Genomic DNA, 22,233 nt, shown 5'->3' on the forward strand with positions numbered 1-22,233 from the left:
GACGGGGTTTCACCATGTTGACCAGGATGGTCTCGATCTCTTGACCTCGTGATCCACCCGCCTCGGCCTCCCAAAGTGCTGGGATTACAGGCTTGAGCCACCGCGCCCGGCAAGAATATTCTTAATAAGGAGCTCCTCGCTTGGCTTCAGGAGTGCTGCGTTCCCCCGCCGAGGTGTTTGGATGGGAGCGATGACTTGGTGTGTGGTGACACGGGGTCAGGAAGCCACACTTCTGTCTGTTGAATGTCTCCTGTGCACACACAGCATGCTTTGAGAGGTTCAGGAACCTGAAGGGTCTCATAGTTAGCAGGGACGTCAGGATGCAGATCCTCCCCCTAGCCATGAGACCCTGAAGCCTGTGGTCCTTCTGCTGACCCACACTGCCTCAGAACTCGCCTTCCTGTGGGTGAATCCCAGATGCCGTAATAAGTTGGGAAAATAAAAACTCCCAAACCACAATGTTCACAGCCACTCGAGAAATGAAAATAGAACCCTTGAACATTTCTTCACTACACTTCAAGGACGCGTTGAAAGTTCACTTCCCATGTAGGGACGGGTTCATGCTGAGTTGCCATTAACCCCAATTAACTCTTAACCCCTCATGCCCACTAAGGGAAGCCCTGTAATCTGGAGGATTCTTTGCTTTAGCACTTGAAATAACTCCAGGATCAAGGAGCTCGACCGTGCCACGTGTGTGCTCCGCCTCCGCCCAGCGGAGCTCCCCCTCGCCCTCCTCACTCCAAGCCCGAGTGCTTTGTGGTCAGCCCCCACGGGTCCCTGTGCATTTAGGGTAGCCCTATTTGACCTTTCAAGCCTTGCTGCTGTGTGAGAAGTGCCTCTGTCACCCCTGCTACCTTAACAGAGAAATCCCCATCAGCCCTCAGCCCTGGAGTGAGAAGGCTCCAGGTGGACCTGCTGGCCTCCTGTGTTGAAACTCCGGGAGCTGACAGCTGGAGTGAAGAGAACGCTGCTGGTCCCTGAATTCTTGGCTCCAGAAACTCCATCTCCCTACACCGTGGAAGCCAAAACCAAAACAACAACTACAAAAAAAAAAAAAAAACATATTTTTAGAGGGAAATAAATAAGCACACACTTAGAGAACTGCCCACATAGTAACCAACCACTCCGCTGCCTCAATAATGTTCGTGGGAGCCAGCGGGTCACAGTATCACCCCTCTGCCCTGCCCCACTTTGGTCCCAAGCCACCTTGCCGCTTCAGGATGAAAACACCACAGAAGCATCACCTTCATGCTTCCCTGGCTGCTGCTGGCTGCTTCAGCCACTGGCGTTTGTGTCCACAGGACACTGTCTGATTTCACTGGACACTGTCTCAGTCAGGAGGCAGGGCTGGGAAGGACCCTCCCCTGGGTGCATCAGTGTTCAGCTGACCGCTGCCCTTCCAGGTGTTTTCTCTGTCACTTGGTACAGAGGGTCATCGTGTGTCACTCTTTGCCCTATAGGTTAGTTTTAGCGTGGAGTTGCTCAAACAGTTCTTAGGACATTTGTCCTTTGTTGCAGCCCTCAACGTCAGCCCCTCATTCTTCTGGCTCCCTTTTCTTCATGGGTTTTTTTGTTTTGTTTTGTTTTTTGAGACAGGGTCTTGCTCTGTCGCCCAGGCTGAGTACAATGCTGCAATCTCATCTTACTGTAAACTCTGCCCCCAGGTTCAAGTGATTGTCCTGCCTCAGCCTCCTGAGTAGCTGGGATTACAGGCGCATGCCACCACGCCTGGCTAATTTTTGTATTTTTAGCACAGGCAGGGTTTGGCAGTGTTGACCAGGCTGGTCTCGAACTCCTGACCTCAGGCGATCTGCCCACCTTGGCCTCCCAAAGTGCTGGGATTACAGGTGTGAGCCATCATGCCTAGCCTTCTGTCTCCCCTTTCTGCCAGGGAAGTAGCCCTTCTGTCTTCCTTCCCCTTTTTTGAGGGGACTGAGATGGAACCATGAGTGTTGATGAATTTCATCGAAGTCTAAGTTCCAGTTAGAAGCTGCAGTCCACTCCATCTCCTTCCAGCCAGAGGAGAGATGATGGCCCGCAGCACTTGGGGTCTTAGTTTTCTCTTGTAAGCATTTTGGTGGGTGGCAGTGGGTGACTATTAGGGACAGTGACTCCACTGTCTCCAAAAAGTAGGGGTGGAAAGGATCACTCCTTCAAAGACCTGGAGGTTCTTCACTTCAGGTGCAGATGTCTTCTAAGACACCACCCCTCTGGGAGCCAGGCCGACTGAGAGTAGTCACAGTTCCTCAGGGTCTGCTCCCCTTCCTTGTGGGGGTCTTGGAGATGCTGGTAATGGTGGGGAGCCAGGCACCCCAGCTCTTCTCATGTGCACTCTTTCTCCTTTGTGGAGGGATGAATATCATTCTCCCTGAAGCCAGTGAGTAAACTCAGAGCCATACTGTTTGGATTTGATGTGTGTTTCCTAAAATCAAAACATGTCGATTCCTCAGCTGTGTTGGGAAGAGTTTTTCCCTGATATCGTGTGCTGTTTTCAAGCAGAGCAGGTGACTCTTGCCTGTGTGCTGCCGGCTTTGCCAGGTCAGGTACTGCCCCCAACCCCCGCAGGAGGCATGGAAAACGTGTACAAGGCAGGTTGGCAAGACCGGGGCTGCCTCTTCACCCACTCTGCCAGGCACTGCCCCCGCCAAATGCAGCTCATTCTACAAAGCTTTCTTGAGCATCCCACTTTTGAGAGCCTTCCTAGGTACTAGGACAAACAAGGATGAAGTCCTTGCCCTCAGAGTGCTTACACTTTGCCAGGGACACAAAATCAACCCAAGAAAAAGCAGCGGTTCACAGCCTACCAGAACGAAGTCAGATGGTACCAACTGTGTGTTGGTAATTCAGTCAAGAGCCCCCAGGGAGGATTAAAATAACTTGCAGAGGAGATAAGTACTTGAGCAGGGCTCAGAAGGGTGTAGAAGTAAGGAAAGTCACAGGGGAGATTCTTTGCCAGCAGGAGGGTGAAGGCATGAGGTTGAAAATGTGGGGACGGGGTGTCAGGGAGGGGGACCTTCCTTCTCCCTCTGCCGCTTTCTTGCTGTGTCAGTGAACCCCTCCAGCCCCCAGTTTCCTCATCAGTAAGATAAGGGCATCGTCACCTGCACCAGTGACCTTGCAGGGGGCCGTGAGCGTGAAATGAAACGGCATGTGTCAGCACTTGGCAGAGTGTGGAGGGGCTGCAGCTCTGGGCAGCGATGCTATCACAGGGCAGCTTTGATAGCTCAGGGGCAGGGCCAATCAAAGGACCAGGGGCTGGGAAGATGTGGGGTTGGGATTGGCTGTGACAGGTCTATAACAGGGTCCCTTCCCCACATCTTTGAGTCACTGATTCTGAAGAGTGGATTTCCTTCCTGCCCCGGGGACCATGGGCTGGGGTTGAGATTAGGCGCTCTCTTTACTCCCTACTATGTGGTTAAATCTCATTTCCGGTGGCATCTGGAGGAATGACTCCTCTCTGCCAGCCCCATCCTTAATGCGCGTGTAGCACTGGGCTCTGTCCTGTGGGGGCGCTATTTGGAGCCTTGCTTTGCAGGCAGAGAGCCGGACCCAGAGATTGTGCAACGTCTTAAACAGTGTGTTTAATCTGAGATTGGCACCAAGTTTAAAATTTCATTTTGTTCCTCTGACCAGCTAAATAGGGCAGAGAAGTTTGGGAACGGGGGAGATAAGTATCTACCCGCTTTACTTTTGTGCTCTGACGTTGACACCCTCACTCACGCTCCTGTGTGATTCAGTTAAACAAAGGACATACCATGTTGGCAGTCCTGGACTCCTTTTGTATATGGCACAGAAATGAGCTGAGCTGGAGCCTTTCTTCTATAAGTGCCGTGTGCTGTAGGGTTAGAACTGGAGAGGAGGGAGGCAGGTGGTGGACACGGCTCAGCCTCAGCAGGAGTGAGTTGAGCGTTCCTGATTTAAAGATCCATTCTCAGAAGTAGCACGGCATTTGTTTCTCCCATTCCATCTTTGGGCAGCTGACTATTCAGTCTGTTCCAAACCACTCCAAGAAGAAAGTGGAGGCTCCAGTTAGTGACTGAGCCTTTGGTACCCAGATGCCAGGCTACTCAAGTAGGCACAAGTGTCAGTACTTCTGTGCCCTTGGCAAAGCCACATCCTGTCCAGGGAATCTCCAGGCACATCCCACACCAGGCACCCATAAGGCTGCAGGGTCCCTTCCCCACATCTTTGAGTCATTGATTCTGAAGAGTGGATTTCTTTCCTGTCCAGGTGACAGAGGGCTGAGGTTGAGATTAGGTGCTCTTTACTCCCTACTGTGTGGTTAAATCTCATTTCCGGTGGCATCTGGAGGAATGACTCCCCTCTGCCTGTACCATCCTTAATGCATGTGTAGGACTGGGCTCTGTCCTGTGGGGGGCGCTATTGGGAGCCTTGCCTTGCAAGAGAGCACTTCTGGCTGGGAGAGAACACACATCTGTGGTTTGAAGCCCCCCAGTTTGTGGTCATCTGTAATAGCAGCCCCGGGAACCTAATGCAGAGAACAAGGAAGGAGTCAGAGATTGCTGGAAGTCTGGAGCCTGAGCAACTGGAGGTGGGCAGTGCGTTTAAGGGACACAGGAGGACAGGCAGCCCTGTTGAGCTATAGACTCCAGAATGTTCTAAAAGAACTGTGGCTGAGCATTGTCTGCAGTGCCCTGGGAATGTGAGCCTCCTTGTCTCCATCAAGACTTCAGCAAGGCTGCTGTGGGGCCCTGGTGTGTCATCTAAACTCACTGACCCAAAAAGAAAGAGGATCTGAATGGGCCCGTTTGTACCCTCCTGGGTCTGTCCCTCTGTCCCGGACTTTATTCCCAATGACCAGTTTGAAGATTTTATTAGAAATCAGAGTTGTGCTTTTTTTTTTTTTTTTTTTTTTTTTTTTTAGAAATGTGCTTGGCTGCAGCGACTCATGTCTCTGCCTCCTGTAATGAGTTGAGCTATAAGAGTCCTTGAACAGAGACTGAGTTTGAACTGATCAATGGCATTTGGGGGTTAGAAATTGCTCAGGAGCCAGCTAATTTATAATGTCATATGGGCTAGACTGGAAGACCCAAGAGAGTAGGCTGTCTCTTGGCTTTGTATGTCTCCTTTTTAAAAAGAAAAGAAAACACAAAGTGCCACACTTGGCTGTTGAGCATTCAGAGACGGACACTGCCCCTGCTAGACCATCTGGAGATGGAGACTGTTCCTTTGCCCACCCCCCTCCCTCCCTGAGACCTCAGCAGCCACACTGTGGCATGGCAGCGCATGCCACCGCCTCTGTCCTCATCCATTGTCACTCCAGATGCCTGCCCCTGCAGTTGCTGAGTTCTGGCACTAACTAATTTGCAGAGGACACCTGTTCCTTAATTAGCCCCAGCTCACAGTCTGCGTCTTCATCTGGGCGCTCTGATGCGTGAGCTCACGGCCCCATGGAAAGGCTGCTGTTTGGCAGTCTGTGCGTGTTTGCTGTGACTAAGTGGGCCCTGAGCCTTCCCAAGCCTTGTGGTCGGTCTGTACTCCTGAGCATTAAAAGAAAAGTCACATTTCAACCACCATCCAGCTATGGATGTCACAGCCATTGGCCAGATCTTCCAGAAGAGTCTTTCACTGCCACTTCCCATGCTGAGGACAGACCTGCTGTCCCCAGAACTGGGTCTGAGAACACTAAGCGGGTGTGAACCCTCGTTCCAACTCCTCTAAATTCATATTCCTGGTCACTCAAGTGGCACCTCATACATAGCACTTACAATATCTTTTGGAGGCACATCTGACTAAGTAGAGGGATGCTGTCAGCAGGCTGGGATTCATCCATACAGGGTTTTACAGAATAGGGCCTCTGTGTCCTAGGATCTTGACAAGCATCTGCCATGGACAAGGACAAAGGGGTCCTGGGATGGGACCCAGGCAGCCTGCAGGAGCATTCTCTGCCTGCCTTTGGGGGTGGTTCTGCTGCCCCTCTGTTTTTATGGTGTAGAACCTTCTAAAAACCAGTCTTTTGGCTTCTGAGATGAGCTCTGACCTCCCACATGAGCACCCCCACGATCTCCAGCCCCCACAGCTGGAGGACTGTGATTTCAGCAGAAGGCATCACAGGTCAGAGTCGAACCACCCAAATACCCAGGCACACCAGGAGTCCAGTTTCCGGCAGACCACAGTTACTTGGAAACATTTGTGGCAGGTGGCTCTGTGTTTATGCATTCTTCTACCTGACATCTCCCTCTTCATCCTTCAAAAGAGAAATTCATCAGTGGAAAGTTTCCCTGAAGTGGTAATTTTCCTAAATGACTTACTGATAGTGCTGCGTGCAGACCTGCTCCGCCAGAGTTGGTGTTCTGCATGTGTTACTGTGTCCCCAGCTCCTCTCCCTGGGCTGAGGGGACGGCAGGGGCTGTCCATTGCTTTTGCGAGGAGAGCCCTTTCCTCTGCCTTCCCCTGCCCTGCCCCCACAACCTGATAGAAAGGCTGCTTTCCCCTCTCCTGAGCGGAAGCAGGGTCGTTCTGAGTCCCCCAGCAGAAAGCTCTTCCTTCCAGAGCCTTCCTCACCTGGTGACTGCCAGGTCGCCTTCTCCAGCCCAGCTAATTAGAGCCTTTTCTTAAGCAGCATTCAATCCTCGGAGTCATTCATCCTCACAGTGATAATGGACTTAGATAAGAGGTCACAGCTTCTACCACATCCTGCCCTCCTTATGGCCAGAGGTGGGGGGCAGGACAGACTCAGCCCCCCTTCTGTGGGACACCCGCCTGCCAGTCACAGGGGCTGGCTGAGAGCTGAGCAGCTGTGATGGATTCACCCAGATGACAGACCAGAGCCTGACTCCCCGAGCGGGCCCTCTCCCCACATTCGTTCAGGCTTCCGAGCTGCCTGCTGCCTCTGGTGAGTGTCATTAGCATTAACGTGGTGAAATGGCACTGTGTAAATGTTAATAAGGTCTGATGCCTCACGCTGCTTCCGAGTGGCAGATTGGAAATGGTACCATCATCTTAACTGCAACGAGCAGCTCTTAATTCCTCTACTCCCCGAGCAACCAATTTGGCATGGAAATCCTAACCTGCCCTACACCCCAGTCTCTGCTCTGCCACATTTATCCCCGTTTTCCTTTGCAAGGAACGTTCCCATTTCCCACATACCAGTTTTCTGGGACACAGTTTGACTTTTGTTTTTTAACTCAATACTTTCCCCTTTTCTCCAAAGAGAAACGAGAGGACCCGTGCCGACCAGCACCCCCTTCTCTGTCTGGGTCCCGTCCTCACTCCCGAACTTCTTCTCCCTGGTTTTGCTAGATGCAGCTCCTTCCCTTGGTCATCCTGGCTACTTCCAAGGGGCCCGCCCTACAAGCCAGGGGCTCTTGTTCTCTAGGCTTCTTCTCTTGAAGCTAAAAACGTGGCCCAGGCACATCCCAAACACTCCTCTCCAAGCCCTGCAGAAGGGGCATCCTCTCCTGCGCGTTTTTGTCGGGGCTCCCGGGGCCCCTCCCCACTGTGTCCGTTCTTCCCAGTAAACTGAGAGCCAGACACATGGCTGGTGTTTTTTTGGATCCTTCTTGCTGTTGCGTCTCTAGTCCATGCTCATGGGCAGCTTGAGAATAGGCAATCGTGGATCTTCAATCCGTGTTTGCTGAACAGAGCAGGATGCATAGGGTCCCTGGGATGATACCTGGGCCTTGCCTAGGAGGCATAGGATTGTCGGAACAGTACTTGTGAGCAGCAGCAGGGAAGCATGGCTCTGGAGCTCTTGTTCCACCCCTGGCACTGGCACTGACCCAAGGTGACCCCAGGGAGCCCCTGCCAGTCCAGGTGTGCCCAAGTCAGGCCCAGCCTTAGCTGTGGGCGGAGGCCGCGTGAGCAGCAGCGTCCTCCACGTGCAGACAGTCTGCTGGTGTGGCCAGCGCCCCCCTTACTCTTGTTTCCACCCCCTAGGCGATCTTCACTCTCCTCCTCGGACCGTTCACCTTCTTTGACGTCCAGAAGACCAAGTACCTGCAGATCCTGACCTCTCTAATGAGATGGATCGGTGAGTCTGAGAAACATCTCAAGTCTCTGCCCTTTCCCCTCTCGTCCCTTCCATCACCTTTCATGAGAGCCCATGCAGGGCCCCCAGCCATAGCTGGAGTGTGGTATTGGTTTCTGCTGACTCAGGCCTGTCTGGTCTTCCCACCTTTCCAAAGGACAAGGAGGGGGCAGGTACTCAGCTTGCCTTGTACTGCTGGGGAAATTTGGCACCAAAAAAGGTGATTTTTTTTTGAAGGTCACATGGTATGGATGGAGCTGGGGCTAGATCCCAGGTCTGTTGATTCTAGGACCAGCTTCTTTCTCATACAACCATTCTGGGTGCCCTCTGACCCACAGGCTGGCAGTGGGGGCTCCGAAAGGCCTGGGTTGAACTGTGCCCTGCAGGGCATGGGCGCGTCATGGCTCTGCATTCTCATGAGTGTGCTATGTGGCATAACCGTAAAAGCCAGCAGGCCTTCGCAACAGCCACTCTCTGCCTCTGAGTCTCTGGCCACCAGGGCATGAAAAGACACCTCCTCCACGGCGTCTTCTAACCGACAGACACCCTGCTGAGCACGAGCGCCATTGTCCTCAGCTGCGGTCTTGGGGTCTGTTCCCCAAAACCAGGTTGGTGGTAGGGGGCTGGTCCACTTCTGCCACACCATACTGCCAGCCACCTCAGGGAAGGGGCCGGCTGCCGATCCACCTGGACGGAGGACAGGAGCCGGTGGGGCCCTCTTTGGTCAGCTCCGCTCTGGGTGTTCTTTGGACACTTCTTCTGCTTAATCTAAAAGCAATGAAGGCTGTTGCTGTTCTGATAGAGGGCCCTGGAAGAGTGGATGTGTCCAGGCTCCAGGAGCTTGCCTACCTCTCAGCACAGAGACTCTAGAGGAGCCAAGGTTGGGGCTCCTCCTTCCTGACCACCTTACCCAGCCCCCTTTCCCACTGCGCTCGCCCCTTCTACCCTCATTCAGACTCTGGGGGTACACGCTGATCCTGATTCCATGCCAGGACTCAGCAGTGGGTCATGGTTGCTGAGGACGCTTCCCTATCTAAATGCCTCCCAGCAGCTCGGCATCTGCAGTTCCCCTGGCTCCCCAGACTTGGGACATTACGAGAGGTCAGTGTAAGGAGCCTCCGCACATGGGAGTCTTGGCATCTTTAGTTGGAAGGGGCCACAGCAGTCAGGTAGCCCTGCCCCGCCCCTCTAAGAGCAGGCTGTACAGCACAGGGGACAGGGTGGCCTCTGGGGCCCAGAGCTCACAACTGGGTGAGGCTCCCACTTCACTCTGAGGGGTTTATGTCAGTGCTGGAAAGTTTTTTTCCTTGTCTTGAGCCAAACTCACCAGCCTGTAACTTCTTTGCACTCTTGGTTTGTCCTTGCAAGGAAATGAGAGCAGGACAGAGATGAGTTGTGAGGCCCCCGCAGGGGCACATCATCTGGGCTGAGCCCGTCCTTGGCCATCCAGCTGACACAAGGAAGCAGGAGTACACTTGTCCATCCCTGGACCAGGCAGAAGGCTGCATCTGCCCCATTCAGTCTGTATGGTCACGTACTTACCAGTGAGTGCTGTTCCCGCATTTCACTCACAAGTTCCAAAGCCCCAGGTTAATTTAACATGACTACCTGGGGAAAGATGAGAATTGTTGCTTAGGACCTGGGGATCCCACCGGCTCCAAGGACAGATTTAGAATGGAGCCTCCCTGGGTGCCAGGAGGGATTATGTCCAGAAGTCGGAGTCAGCAGGAATCAGAAACACCAGGGCTCAGCCGCCTGCCCTTCCTATTTCTCTGCTTATAAGAAGTATTTGAAAGCTCTAGGTAAGGCCAAGTGGGTAAGACCTGGTAGTCTCAGAAGAAGCTTTCTCAGTAAAGCAGGTTTGGAGAAAACCATTCTCCCTCCTTGCCTTCCTGGCCTAAGTCTGGTGCTCCAGCTCCTGTGGCTTCCCGCAGCCGTGTCTGTAGCCCCCAGGTCTGGCCCTTACCCTGTGTGGGGACTGGCTGTACTTGACCTCAGCAGTGGGGAGGGGGAAGGGCCCCTTGGACACTGGCGTGGAGAAAGCTGAGCTGATTCCCGTCTCCTTCCCCTCATCTAGGAGGACGGGAACAGTCTGGGAGAGGTAGAGAGGACATTCCTGCTTTAGCCAGCGTGACAGCCCAAGAGGGGATGACACCCAGGATAGTGACAGTTAATGGCTTCCGAAGACTCCTGCACTTGTTTAGTGCGACAGATTCCTCCCTGTGTCTGGGAGAAGATTGTGAAAAGGAGAAGAGGAGGCTGAGGGCAAATAAAGAGCGATTGTCTGTGAGCAGGAGACCAGCTGTACCCCTGCATCCATCAGAGGAGGAGCCGAGCTCCATGGCCAGCAGGGCCCGGGGTCCTGGAAGGCAGCAGGGGACAACCCGGGCCCCTTGCCATCCTGCTGTTGGAGACCCTCCTTCCCCGGAGTCAGGCTCACAGTAGACTTGACAGTTGCTTTAGAAAGTCGACTGCTGTTTCCCCCAGCCTCTTCCCATCCCCAGGTCTCCCACCCGAGGCTCCCGGGGCCCTGCAGTGCTGCGGAGCAGGTGACAGTGGCCTCGAGAGAGGCTCTTGGCAGCATCAGGAGCCGGAGGTGGAGACCAGCTTGTGAAGGTCGACAGCACTTGTTTTTTTGGTGGTGACATTGTTGTCTTGACATTGTTGTCTTAGCAAGTCATCTGCCTCTCTTTTCCTTTGATCCAAGAGATAATCAAATGTCAGGAGCCTCTCTGGTGAACCTTTTCTCCAGAATGCTGCCGGGGGCGACAGCACAGGAGTGATTTTTCTCCATGAGAGACTCGGACCTCTGGGCTTAAAAAGCAAACCTTTCTATGACACAGCCCTCTCACCAGAAGAAAAATTGCCCAGTTATGTACACTGTGAAATGCAGCCAGGTCTAGGGTTCTGTCCCCAGCTGCCAGCACTGGGACCACTGGGGTATTTTTCTTCCCAGCGCTGGAGGCAGGTGTGTTCCCCTCCCAACCCCAGACAGCAGCAAGGCTCAGGAGGGGATGATGGGGATGGAGGTCGGAGGTACCCCTGGAGCCACTAAGCCACACAGAGCTGGCAGCCCTGCTTGGGGGAGGGACCCCATGAGGGTTTCCCACCTCTGGGCCAAGCTCACTCCAGGCAGGTTTTTGAGAACCACCCTAAAGGCGGTGGACCTCAGAAGCCTGTTTGTCCTCTCAAGTCCGTGCCAAGTTGTCAGTTTGCCACAAACTCCCTTTTCATTCTGTCTTAAAAGCAGCTGTGTGACCGAGTCCCGCACAGCCTGCCCTCCTTCCCACACTCCTGCCACACCCCTTCCTCTCCCCTCTCCCCTCTCCCCAGATGAGGCCATGCTTTCCCAACAGCAGAGTGGGGAGCTCAGGATTGGCAATAAGCTGGCTTGGGTTCCAGGAAGACAAAGGGGAAGAATAAGCACCAAAGGGACCGGAAAATCATAAATAAATGTGCTGAGCCGGAAACTTTCTTGGGCTTAATTAGGAATTAGTTCTGCCATCTGTTGAAACGAGGCCGGAAGAGACAGCAGCCCCGGAGCTGTGCTGAGGAGCCTTCGGGCCAGCTCCTCTGAGGGGCTCTGCTCTGCCCTCCTCCCCTTTAGTAGCCTCGGAAGCCCTCTCATTCTGCCAGAATGGCACTGAAAGGGTTAAATGGCCATTGTAAATATCACTTATCCAGGAACTCAAAGCATGGATGACATGCAATCATGTCTGCTCATTTCTTTTGCTCCCCAAATAAGTTCTGGGGAGACTGGACTGGTCAGTGTGGGATGCCTGGGTGGCAGATACCTCTGAATCCACATGGGAAAGGAGGGTCTCAGTGTCCTGTCCCTAGCAGTGAGGCTGTTGTACTTCCTAGCTGGCTCACCCCCAGGCGGCCGCCAGGTTCTGGAGCAGTCGGGTCTCCAGTAGCTACTCTGCGTCAGGTGGCGCAACTACTGGAGGTCACACCGGACCTCCCTGCCTTGTTCCCCCCCGTGAGGGACAGGTGGTGTTTACTCCCAGTGTGTGCAAATGGACCGAGCCTCCTCTGCCAGGTTCCTTGTCTGCACAGTGGCCGCAAGGCCTCGAAAGGGACCGTGTTGTTAGCACAGCACCTGCGAGGTACACAGAGGGGAGCCACGGTGAGCGTGGCTGTCTTCAGAGTCATCTTGGTCAGCCGCTGCATCCCAAGAGTGGCATCAAGATGAGACTCTCTGGAGGCTGGCCGTGAGACCAGGGACATGACCACAGCCACCTCAAGAGAGCATGGCACTGGGTGTCCACACTGGTGTCACGGTGAGATCTAGAAGCACCCAGGTTGGCTCTGGGCAGCCTCCCCTCTGCCACATCCCAGCTGTGGTGCCTGGAGAGGAGCCCTTTTTCTGCTCCACGGCCCCCAGCATCTACTCTGATCCACTTCAGGGAAGCTCTGAGCTGGGAGAATGAAAGGCAGGCCCATCTCACAGATGAGCAGGGGCTCTAGCTTCTGTCAGCCGCAGGTAGATGAGGGATGCTGAGGGGAGACACAGCGCAGGGGCTCGGAGCCCAAGGCTGAGCACCTACACCGATGGCCGGAGGCCTGCCCCTGCCACAGGGAGCTCTCCGGCTGGAAGGGGCTGCAGCAGCTTCATGACTTCAGTCCCATTATCAACTTTCCCCGGCAGATGCCTGCAGATGCCTCCCATGAACAGCTGGCTCAGCACAGGGTTCCCCATTTGGGGTTATTAAAAACTCAATCCTTTCTAATAAAGGCTGCTCTGGAGCGCCACAGCCTTCCTTGGGCCTGGGCAGCCAAGGACCGCAGGGTTCCCTTCCCTCTCATTGTGTATGCAGAGCAGACGCCGCACACACTCTTCTCGAGTCTGTGTTCCCCTCAAAGTGGGTCAGATGCTGCCCTCTCCAAGCGTTTGTGGATGAACTTGAGCCTGCCTCATGAAGTTCTCGGCCCCACTCTCCCCACCTCCCCCAGCAACTGCCCCAGATTTGTTTTCCAGGCTGACAGGGAGAGGTGGGACGTGGCAGTGGTGGCAGGTGAGGCCCCCAAGAGGAAGCCATCCCCTGGGGACATGAGGCTTGCTGGTGTTTACCTGTCCCCAGACCCGTGACTGATCCCTGTGGACAGCGTCCCAGTGAGACCGTGCCAATCCGTCACCACTGGCAGCTGGGGTCTCATGTCTGGGCCATCTGGTGCCCACTGCTGCCAGCTTGTCATCAGAATTCCTCCACAGCCACTCAACTAGTGCCTCTCAGACGTCCCGGAAGGACCCCCCAAAATACTCCTGTACACCCATGCAGACAGCCTCATGTGCCAGCCCCACGCCACCTTGCTATCAGCAGTCCTGCACGGCCCAGGTCTCTGCGGCAGCCTTGCCCACCCTCCTACTGGGCCGCTGTCCAGGGCTCTCCTGGGCTATTCTGTGTCCAGCTGACTGGTTACACCCCCAGTGGAAGAAATCTAGAAAAACCTTTTGTGTATGTTTCATTTTGGTCTTAATTTTATTCTTGGCTTTCTAGTTCTTTTTGCAAATGCACAGAGGTCCGTTTATAGGAGAGGAACCCAGTGTTTCTGTCTTAAGGTAAAATAGGCAGTTAATGAACGCTTGCTGGCGAACAGCCAGCCATGTGCCGCCAAATTACGCCTTTCCTTAGCATCAGTCAGGACTGACCTGAGAGTTCACTTGGACCTGAGCAAAGGGTGTTGCCCTGTCAGCCACACCTCTCCTCTAACAGAGTTATCAGCTCTGATCTGTGTGCAGCCGAGATGGGCAGATCCAGCTACCAGATAGAGACTCCTTCTCTGCCCAGGAGGTCGGTGGCCCAGCTGTCCAGGCACTGAGAAGGCAAGGAAACCAAGTCCCAGATCACTGGTGGTCATGGGTCGAGTCTGACCCAGCAATGATGACAGGCATGGCCTCTGCACAGAACTGGGCTTCAGGTGGGCACGGTGAGTCAACCTTGCAGCAAGTCAGGCAGTCATGCATCTGCAGGGCTGACCCAGCCCACGGCAGCCCTGGAGCTCCAGAGTTACGTTCAGACTCAGGAGGGGCCACACGTCCTTGCTCTGTACACCCCTCCTCATCTCCTCACTCTCTCTCCTTCCTGTCTCTCTGCATCTAGCTGGCTGCTGGAGAGGAAAGGGCTGAGCAGCCTGCAGGAAAGGTGACAGGGCCTGAAATTTTATGTTTCCAGTCTCCAGGAAGGAGATTAGTCAGCCAGCAGCCAGAGGCCCCTCGGCCCTGCCTTCCCAATGATTGCACACTGAGCTTGCTCTGACAACTTAAGAATGAAAAATTGAGACCCTGCCCTCCCAGGCGCCACCTGCCAGGCTCCAAGGGTGTGGGGAAGTGGAAGGATGAAAAGGCCAGAGCCCTTGATTTCCAACGGAGGCTTGATTGCTCCAGAGGCTCAGACACCTGCCCTTCACCAGCTGCCGCTGCCTCCTGCCACCCTGGGGAGAGGCGGACTCTGCTCTCAGTCCTTTGGGCTGAATAATTTAGCCACAGTATAGAACCTCATCCTATAGAGCTAATTGTTTCAGCGCTCTTTTCTTCTCCCGGGGTGAGGAGTAGACGAAGCTAGAATCCCCCAGAAAGCACAGGAGCTGGCCCACATGGGAATATCGATTGGCTTTAGATTCCCTCCTTTCAGCAGAAACCCAAGTGAGTGGTGGGTGAGTTGGTAGGCAAAGCTCGCACATGCTGAATGCCCTACAGGTCTGAAATGAAAACCAGACCCAAGGCCAGGATGCTTTTGGTACCTAGCACATCCATGTGGGGACTTCTCATAATCCCCAAAGAGAGCTCCTCCCAGGCAGAGCCCTCACCCACACCACAGGCCAAGTGCAGGTAGGTGCCGCCCCAGGAAGGATGGGCCAGCTCAGGCTCCAAAGAGCCTGTCTCCTTTAGCCCCTCTTGGAGAGGGCTCATACCGGGAGGCCCCAGAGGTAGGGTAGTGGGGACCGCTTGGCCTTGAGTAGCCTTAAAGATGCTGGTGGCGGCAGGGGTGGGGAGGAGCACAAGAGGAGGAACTGAGGGTCGCTCTGGTTCACAGAGCAGGGATGAGCAGCCTGTTGGGGTCCTCCTTGCCCCCCTTCCCATCCCTGACTCCCAGAGCCCCAAAGCTTAGCTGAGGCCAGTGATGGGGTATTCCTGGGAACTGTTCTGCCAGCAGCTTGACCTGGCCAGGAAGGTGGGGTGCTAGTATCATCCAGTCCCCTCCTTAGAGCACAAGGAGAACTAGATGAGAAGGGTTTGACAAAGATTTTCCTGCTTGCCTGGGAGCTGGGCTTTCGGGAGAACTTGGTTTCTGCAGGGATCGACGGTATGTGCAGTTTCCTGAGCGACTGCTGCGAGCCGGCTTTGCCCAGCAAGGTACTGCCCCATCTCACTCCACCCATCAGCGTGCCTATAATCACCTCCTTTTTTTTTTTTTTTTGAGACAGAGTCTCGTTCTGTTGCCCAGGCTGGAGAGCAGTGGCACAGTCTCGGCTCACTGCAACCTCAACCTCCTGGGCTCAAGTGATTCTCCTGCCCCAGCCCCCCAAGTAGTTGGGATTACAGGCATGAGCCACCACGCCCAGCTAATTTTTGTACTTTTAGTAGAGATAGATTTTCTCCGTGTTGACCAGGCTGGTCTCGAACTCCTGACCTCAGGTGATCCACCCACCTCTGCCTCCTAAAGTGCTGGGATTACAGGCATGAGCCACCGGCCTCATCTCCGTTTTTAAAGGTAATGAAACAATTTGCCCCAAGATTACACAGTTAAGTGGCAGATTCAGGAGCTGTGCCCAGTGTGACTTGGCCGTTTCCAAGCTGGGACTATGTTCTGGTGTCGCTGATACCTCTAGGCTGCAGGATCTGTGGGTTCCTCCACCTCCAGCCTAAAAAGGTGGGTCTCCTTCTGCTGTGGTTGGTCCAATTATTTTAGGAACAAATGCCCAGTCACCTGCCCTTGTTTTAGGCTGCTCTCCAGTAGTTCTCTGCTCCGGCTGGTGCTGCCCACCCATCTCTTCCGATGGCCCAGCTAAAGCCAGAGAGCCCTGCAGCCTGGCACCTCTGAGGGCTGAGCAGTGGTGAAGGAGGAAGCTCGCACTGTGTCCTCCCCTAGTCCTGTTCCCCGCCTGGAGTGCGGTGCCTGATCTGGTGATGGGCACACCACCGGCCGTTTGTTATCATTAGTCCTGGCATGTTGATTCTCTGCTTGGAAAAGAGAGTGCCACTCCCAGACAGCCGCCGTGATAGATGGCCTCCACCTCGCAGTGTCAGAGCCAGAGCCGCACATGGGGAACAGGGAATGGCATGGGGCTTGGAGCGGCCTGGCCTCCGGGGCATCTGAAGCCAGGTTCAGAGGTCAGAGAGTTTCGGGGGCAGCTCTCCAGGAAGCAGCCATCCCAAGGCACAGCTCAGCCCCGGCATGTGTGAAGGGCTGGGGGCCCACACCTGGGAGGAAATCAGTCCCCTTCACCCTTGGCTGTCAGGGTCACGGCTCTGAGTATGCGTGCACAACTCAGGCACCCAGGGATTAGAGAGGAGGAGTTGCCATGTGCGGTCTGGCCCTAGTGGATGTGTGTTCCTCATACTCCTCATCCCTTCCAGGCCCCGCAGAAAAGGATGAGCAGGCTAGGGGTGGGGGCCTCTGGGCAGGGACCATAGGGAAGGGCCCTCTGTGGCTCCCAAGAGCCTCTGTTCCAGCTCACGCCCTTATGGAGATGTCCCTCTGATGGTGGCCCGGGACCACAGGCCAGTTCCATAGCACCCCAGACATAGCCAGTGCCTCTCTCGGCAGGTCAGGCTGCCCTGGTGGTCACAGCCCGGCACTCAGAGCCCATGTGTCCTTAGGCTTTTCGAGAAGGATTCATGCAGCATCACAGTTGCACCCTAGGTCTTCAGGGTCCCCATGCACATCAGGGCAGGTGACTAGGTTAGAGTGAGGAGTCCTGGGCTGAGGTCAGTGGCAGGAGGCGGAAATCTTTCAAATCCCCAGCAGCTGAGGTGCTTCCCAGGTACGCACACATCCACACAGCCCACAGACCCCCAGCACAGGAAACCCCTGCTGAGACACCTGTGGAAATACAGTGCCAGCCACCTGGAGAAGTTTTTAATTTTTAGTAGCCACATCTTGAAATTCAATTCATTTTGATAATATACTGATTTAACATATCAAAAATATCTTTCAACATATAATTGTGAAGAAAATGAAAGTGAGATACTTTACATTCCTTTTCCACATTAAGTCTTTTTTTTCTTTTTTGAGACAGAGTCTCGCTCTGTCACCCAGCCTGGAGTGCAGTGGCACGATCTTGGCTCCTTGCAACCACCACCTCCTGGGTTCAAGTGATTCTCCTGCCTCAGCCTCCCTAGTAGCTGGGACTCCAGGCATGTGCCATCACGCCTGGCTAATTTTTGTATTTTTAGTAGAGACGGGGTTTCACCATGTTAGCCAGGCTGGTCTCGAACTCCTGGGCTCAAGTAATCCGCCTGCCTCAGCACCAGGCCACACACTAAGTCTTTGAAAGTTGGTGTGTTTTATACCTGAGCTCCCCTCAGTTTGAACCAGCCACATTCCAGTGCTCAGTAGCCTCGGCCTTGTGTGGCCCTGGTGGTCAGCACAGCTCTAGATGCTTCTCAGTGCTTCTCTATCAGAGCCTGATGGGTTTGTTGCTACTTTCAGGGAGAGCGTGGGCAGCATTCAGGCTGCTCAGAAGTAGCCCTTGCGTAATCTCAGAGCTAGTCATGGGTATGAAGAAACAGGAAAACCACCAAGAGGGGCTCAGTGCCCCATCCTCACATGCTCATGGGGACGCTTCGTGTGCGTCCCCACAGCAGAGGTGGGGGCTCCTGGGAGGGCTCTTTCTGCCCCCACCCAGACCTGGAGAGCTCTGGCCCCTGTTCCCCAACTCCAGTGGTACCTGGGCAGGTCACCCAGCTCTCTCCAGCCCCACACAGACCCCAGGATTCTGTAAGGAAGGCAGACTCCTGCCTAGGCTTCACATGGCTCAGAGACCAAGGCTGCCTGCGAGGACCCAGAAGGAGCTCTTCCCTCTCCACACCTCCAGCTCAGCCAGCACTTATGTTGATGCCCAAGGGTGTGCGTTCAGTGCAGGAAGGATAGGGCTGGCTACTGACAACTCTGATCTTACTGCTGCTGCCCACAGAGGCCCAAGAGAGGTGAGCTGGAGGTGCTGATAGGACTCACCAAACGAGCATTAGGGCCCTCGGCCCCAACTCCAGACACCTGCTCATTCCCCATCTGGCCCCAAGAATAAGTCACCTGCATTGCCTGCAAGGTCTTGGTCCAGTCATGGCTTCATCTGGCCAATAAGGCCCTTTCTTCCCCCAGGCCCGCAGGGTGAGGTTCTGGGAGGGCAGGGAATATTCTGGAAGGGAGGGATTTGGGAGAGATGTGGGTGTTTGTTGACTCATCCCCTTATAAACCAGCGCCACCTTTACCATTTAGCAGGTGTTCAGAGGGGTGGGCTTTCCTGGCCTCCTCCCTGTGAAGGAGAGGAGTAGTGAGGACAGACAGATGTGGAGGCGGTGCCTGTAGGGACTTTTTATCTGGCTCTTGCCGGGCTGAGGCTGTCTGGGGAAAGGCCGCTTCTCTTCTGACTGCTTTAGGAGCCTGAGGACTCACATGTTGTGAGAACATATCTTGATGTGAAATTGCACCTTGACCACCATGCTTGAGGTTGCTGCAGAGCAGATATTAGCATGAACCTTGGCTTGTCCAGATGCCCGTACACTGGATGTGCTTCCAGGCGGCTCAGTCCTCAGAAAGGGAAGGGAGGCGCCTCCTTCACTGGCCTCTGGCAGCTCAGGACTGGTGCCTGTTTTATCTCAGCCCCAAGACAGTGACTTCCTGTGCCTTCACTCCTGTGTCTTCCTCACTCCCTCACCGAGTGTCAGTGTGCAAGGAGGGGAGGGGCTGCAGCTCAGGTGAATCAGGATGGCGAGGCCTGAGTGTGGAACTGAGATCCACTGTTAGGACGAGCCTGTGGGCAGCCAGCAGCCTTGGCAGGCAACCTCATGGGACCTTAGTGAGGCTCTGCCTCTGGGTGCCCCCCTCCTCGTCTTCACCCTGCATTGACCTGCTCCTCCTAAAGCGTGAGGAGTCATGGCAGCCACAGGCCGTGTAGGGTGGAACGGCCCTGAAAGGCCCTCCACCTCCTGTCTGATGCCTGGTTCCCTCTGGGACTTCCCACCAGGTAGCCTCCTCCCCTTGGCCTTGGCCACCTCCTGTGACAGGGATCTCATCATATACCTAATAACCAGCCCGTTCTTTGGTTGTAATTTGTCCCCATACCTTCTACCTGTTGTCCCCTGGACTCTGGGCTCCGGAAAGACAGGGCCCCTGTCTCAGTCTGCTGTCCCCAGATGGCCAGCATAGTGCCCAGCACCCAACAGAGACACAGTCCATTCTTGTTGAAGGAATGAATGGTCCAGCTGGGCCCATGGGTTACACAAGACAAGTGCAGTGGCTTTTGCTCAGATATGGAAAGAGAAGTCTCCTGCCTCCCCTTGTCACTTTGTAGCTAAGGCTTCTGAGGCCCAACAGCCGCTTGTGTGACTCGTGTCAGCCTCCTCCCCCGTCCTCCCCTCTGCTTCCTCCCAGCTCCTCACTGCTGGTCACCACCTCTCGGAGCGGGACTCCCGGTGTGGAATTGTGGATGGATGTGGACGCAGGTGTTCTGGACATTCACTGCCTGTGATAGGCTCTTGGGGAACTGCCGGCCCTGCTGAGGGCAGACCCCTGCACATCTGACCGTGGGTGTCTGGTCCTTAGCTGTCTGGGGAGCAGTTTCTGCTCTGTCCCGCCTCCACGCCCGTCTGGCCTCCCACACAGCATCCACGGGGTGGCCGCAGGCTGTCTCGGCGGCTGTGGCCGAGCCCCGAATGTCGGTGTGCCGCTCAGAGCCCTGCTCCCTACCACGCATCCTGGCAGGGTCTCCACAACCTGTCATCCTCGTTTCATCTTGATTTATGATCAGACCTAATGAGTTTTTGGAGCAGCTGTCTCCCAGGGATTTGGCAATCAATCTAGGAGATGGCTGTTGAACTCTGCTCCTTTCATAGCCAGGGGAAGGAGGGAGGGAGGGGCCAGACAAAGGGGTGGGGTCACAGGGGCCTGGCTAGGTGGGCCGTGGGGGTTAAGCCTTGTGCCCATGGTACTGGGACCCCACAAGGTCGGGACTCTGACCTCCCCTCTCTCCCTCCCTCCCTCCCTCCCTCCCTCCTTCCCTCCTTCCCCTCCCTCCCTCTCTCTTTCCCCTCCCTCCCTCCCTCTTTTCCCTCCTTCCCTCCCTCCTTCCCCTCCCTTCCTTCCTTCCTTCTCTCCCTTTCCTCTGTCTCTCGGGGGAACTTGAGGTTCTAGGTGGTGCTAGTTTCTTTTGAACTTGCTGGTTTGGCGACCAGGCTGGAACAGTTCCCCTCACTCTCCACGCCCAAGGCACAGAGTCCCGCACCCACCTTCATAGCCTCATGGTGGTGGGGAACCGGAGGGCCCTGCCCCCACCTCCCCAGGTAGCTGGGGTTCACCCTCCACCTTGGCTGGGGCCATTTCCACTGAGAAGCTGGTCCTCACCCCTGTTTTGGGGGCCATGGCTCTTCTAGAACCACCTACCCTTCCCGGGTGCACTCCTCACCATGGCAGCCTCTCCCCCTCCTGGTGTGTGGGTGCTCTGAGCACAGGTCGGGATTCACAGGTGAACGATCCACCTTGGCTGGGTGTGCACTCTGTCTGATCAGCCCCAGAGTTGGTGGCATCTCCATGCAGCTGAGCTGCTACACAGCTGGGTGAGCTTTTGACAGCAGCACAGGGTGTGGCCAAGGGGAGCTCACGAAGGCCCACACGGCCCTGCAGCCACCCCTGCCCCCTGTTCATCCTACTTTCTAACGCTCTGGAATCACCTCCCAAGAGCTTCTAGCATCTGCTTCTGACTCCCAGGCAGCAGCAAACATCCAGCCCACGAAGGTAGACCTGGTTTTTGGAAATAGACTTGTTTAAGACAATTAAAAGAACAAAATGGGTGACTAATTAGGTAGTGGCATTATGAGGTGAAACTAATTATGACTAGAAGACCATGAAATCCATTTTTTAAATCACCCATGGCCGTGGCTTTGTTCTTTTTTTTTTTTTTTTTTTTTTTTGTCTTGTTTTTTTTTTTTTTTTTTTTTTTTTTTTTTTTGGAGTCTTGCTCTGTCTCCCAGACTGGAATGCAATAATGCAATGATCTCGGCTCACTGCAACTTCTGCCTCCTGGGTTCAAGTGATTCTCCTGCCTCAGCCTCCCAAATAGCTGGGATTACAAGTGTGTACCACCAAGCCCAGCTAATTTTTAGTAGAGGTGGGGTTTTACCATGCTGGCCAGGCTGGTCTCAAACTCCTGACCTCAGGTGATCTGCCTGCCTAAGCCTCCCAAGGTACTGGGATTACAGGCGTGAGCCACTGCGCCAGGCCGCCATGGTTTTGTTCTAGCCAAAGATTCTAGAGGTTGTTCCGTACCATTGCTGGCGTCAAAGGCAGCCTCTTCCCAAGATAGCTGTGCAGGAGGATGCCAGTTAGGAGGGGTACATTTCAGGGGTGGGGTGCGTGTGTGTACACTCATCTCATTTCTTTGGAAACCTACTTCATAAATTATTTTATTTACTGTAAGGAAATCCCACAGTCAGCGCTGTGAGGAGAGCTGCCTTTCTTTGGAGATGCAAGGCTGGGAGCAGAGAAGCATGAGCTGCGTCCAGGGCAGGAGAGAGCAGTGACAGGGGTGCTCACGTCCAGACAGCTGACCTCTTCCTGCCTTCTTGCCTGCTCAGCAGACCCAGGGCCAAGCGACAGACAGCTAGAGGAATTCTCCACTTGCCTTTTTCTAAGTTCATGCCAGCCTTGGCCAGGGCCAAGTGCCAGGTGTCAAGGTGGCGCCCTGAGATGGCAGTGGCAGTCCAGGATTTGAATCTTGCCCTACAGCAGCTGCCCCCATTGTCCTGACCCTCATGCCCCACCTATGATGGCAGAACTGTCTGCTGCAGCCTCCTGAATAATCACCAGGTGCCCCTGGGCCCAGTCTGCCTGCTGTACCCCAGTGCCACCCTGCTCAGCTCTCCCTGTAGCCCTTTCTGGCACACAGGGACTCCACCTCCAGCCTGCCTAGTCTCTCCCTGGTACCCCCTCCCGCACACCCTGCCCTGCCACACCTCCTGTGGGGGGGATCTCCCACACAGGCTTCTGCTGCGCACACCCCCCGTACCCACCCTCAGAAATCTC

The 22,233-nt window shown here is 54.8% G+C and overlaps 1 protein-coding gene across 4 annotated transcripts in view; it reads left to right on the forward strand.

Moving 5' to 3' along the window:
* TMEM104 (transmembrane protein 104) overlaps window positions 1-22,233 on the forward strand; it is a 62,513-nt gene that overhangs the window by 34,695 nt on the left and 5,585 nt on the right. For all 4 annotated transcript variants that reach the window (XM_017535661.2, XM_017535659.2, XM_017535660.2 and 1 more), the window contains one exon: window positions 7,900-7,993. In XM_017535661.2, coding sequence (XP_017391150.1) covers window positions 7,900-7,993 — 94 coding nt within the window. The remainder of the gene's footprint in view (window positions 1-7,899; window positions 7,994-22,233) is intronic.

This window comes from Cebus imitator, unplaced genomic scaffold (assembly GCF_001604975.1).
Source record: "Cebus imitator isolate Cc_AM_T3 unplaced genomic scaffold, Cebus_imitator-1.0 Scaffold93, whole genome shotgun sequence".
Taxonomy (NCBI): Eukaryota; Metazoa; Chordata; class Mammalia; order Primates; family Cebidae; genus Cebus; species Cebus imitator.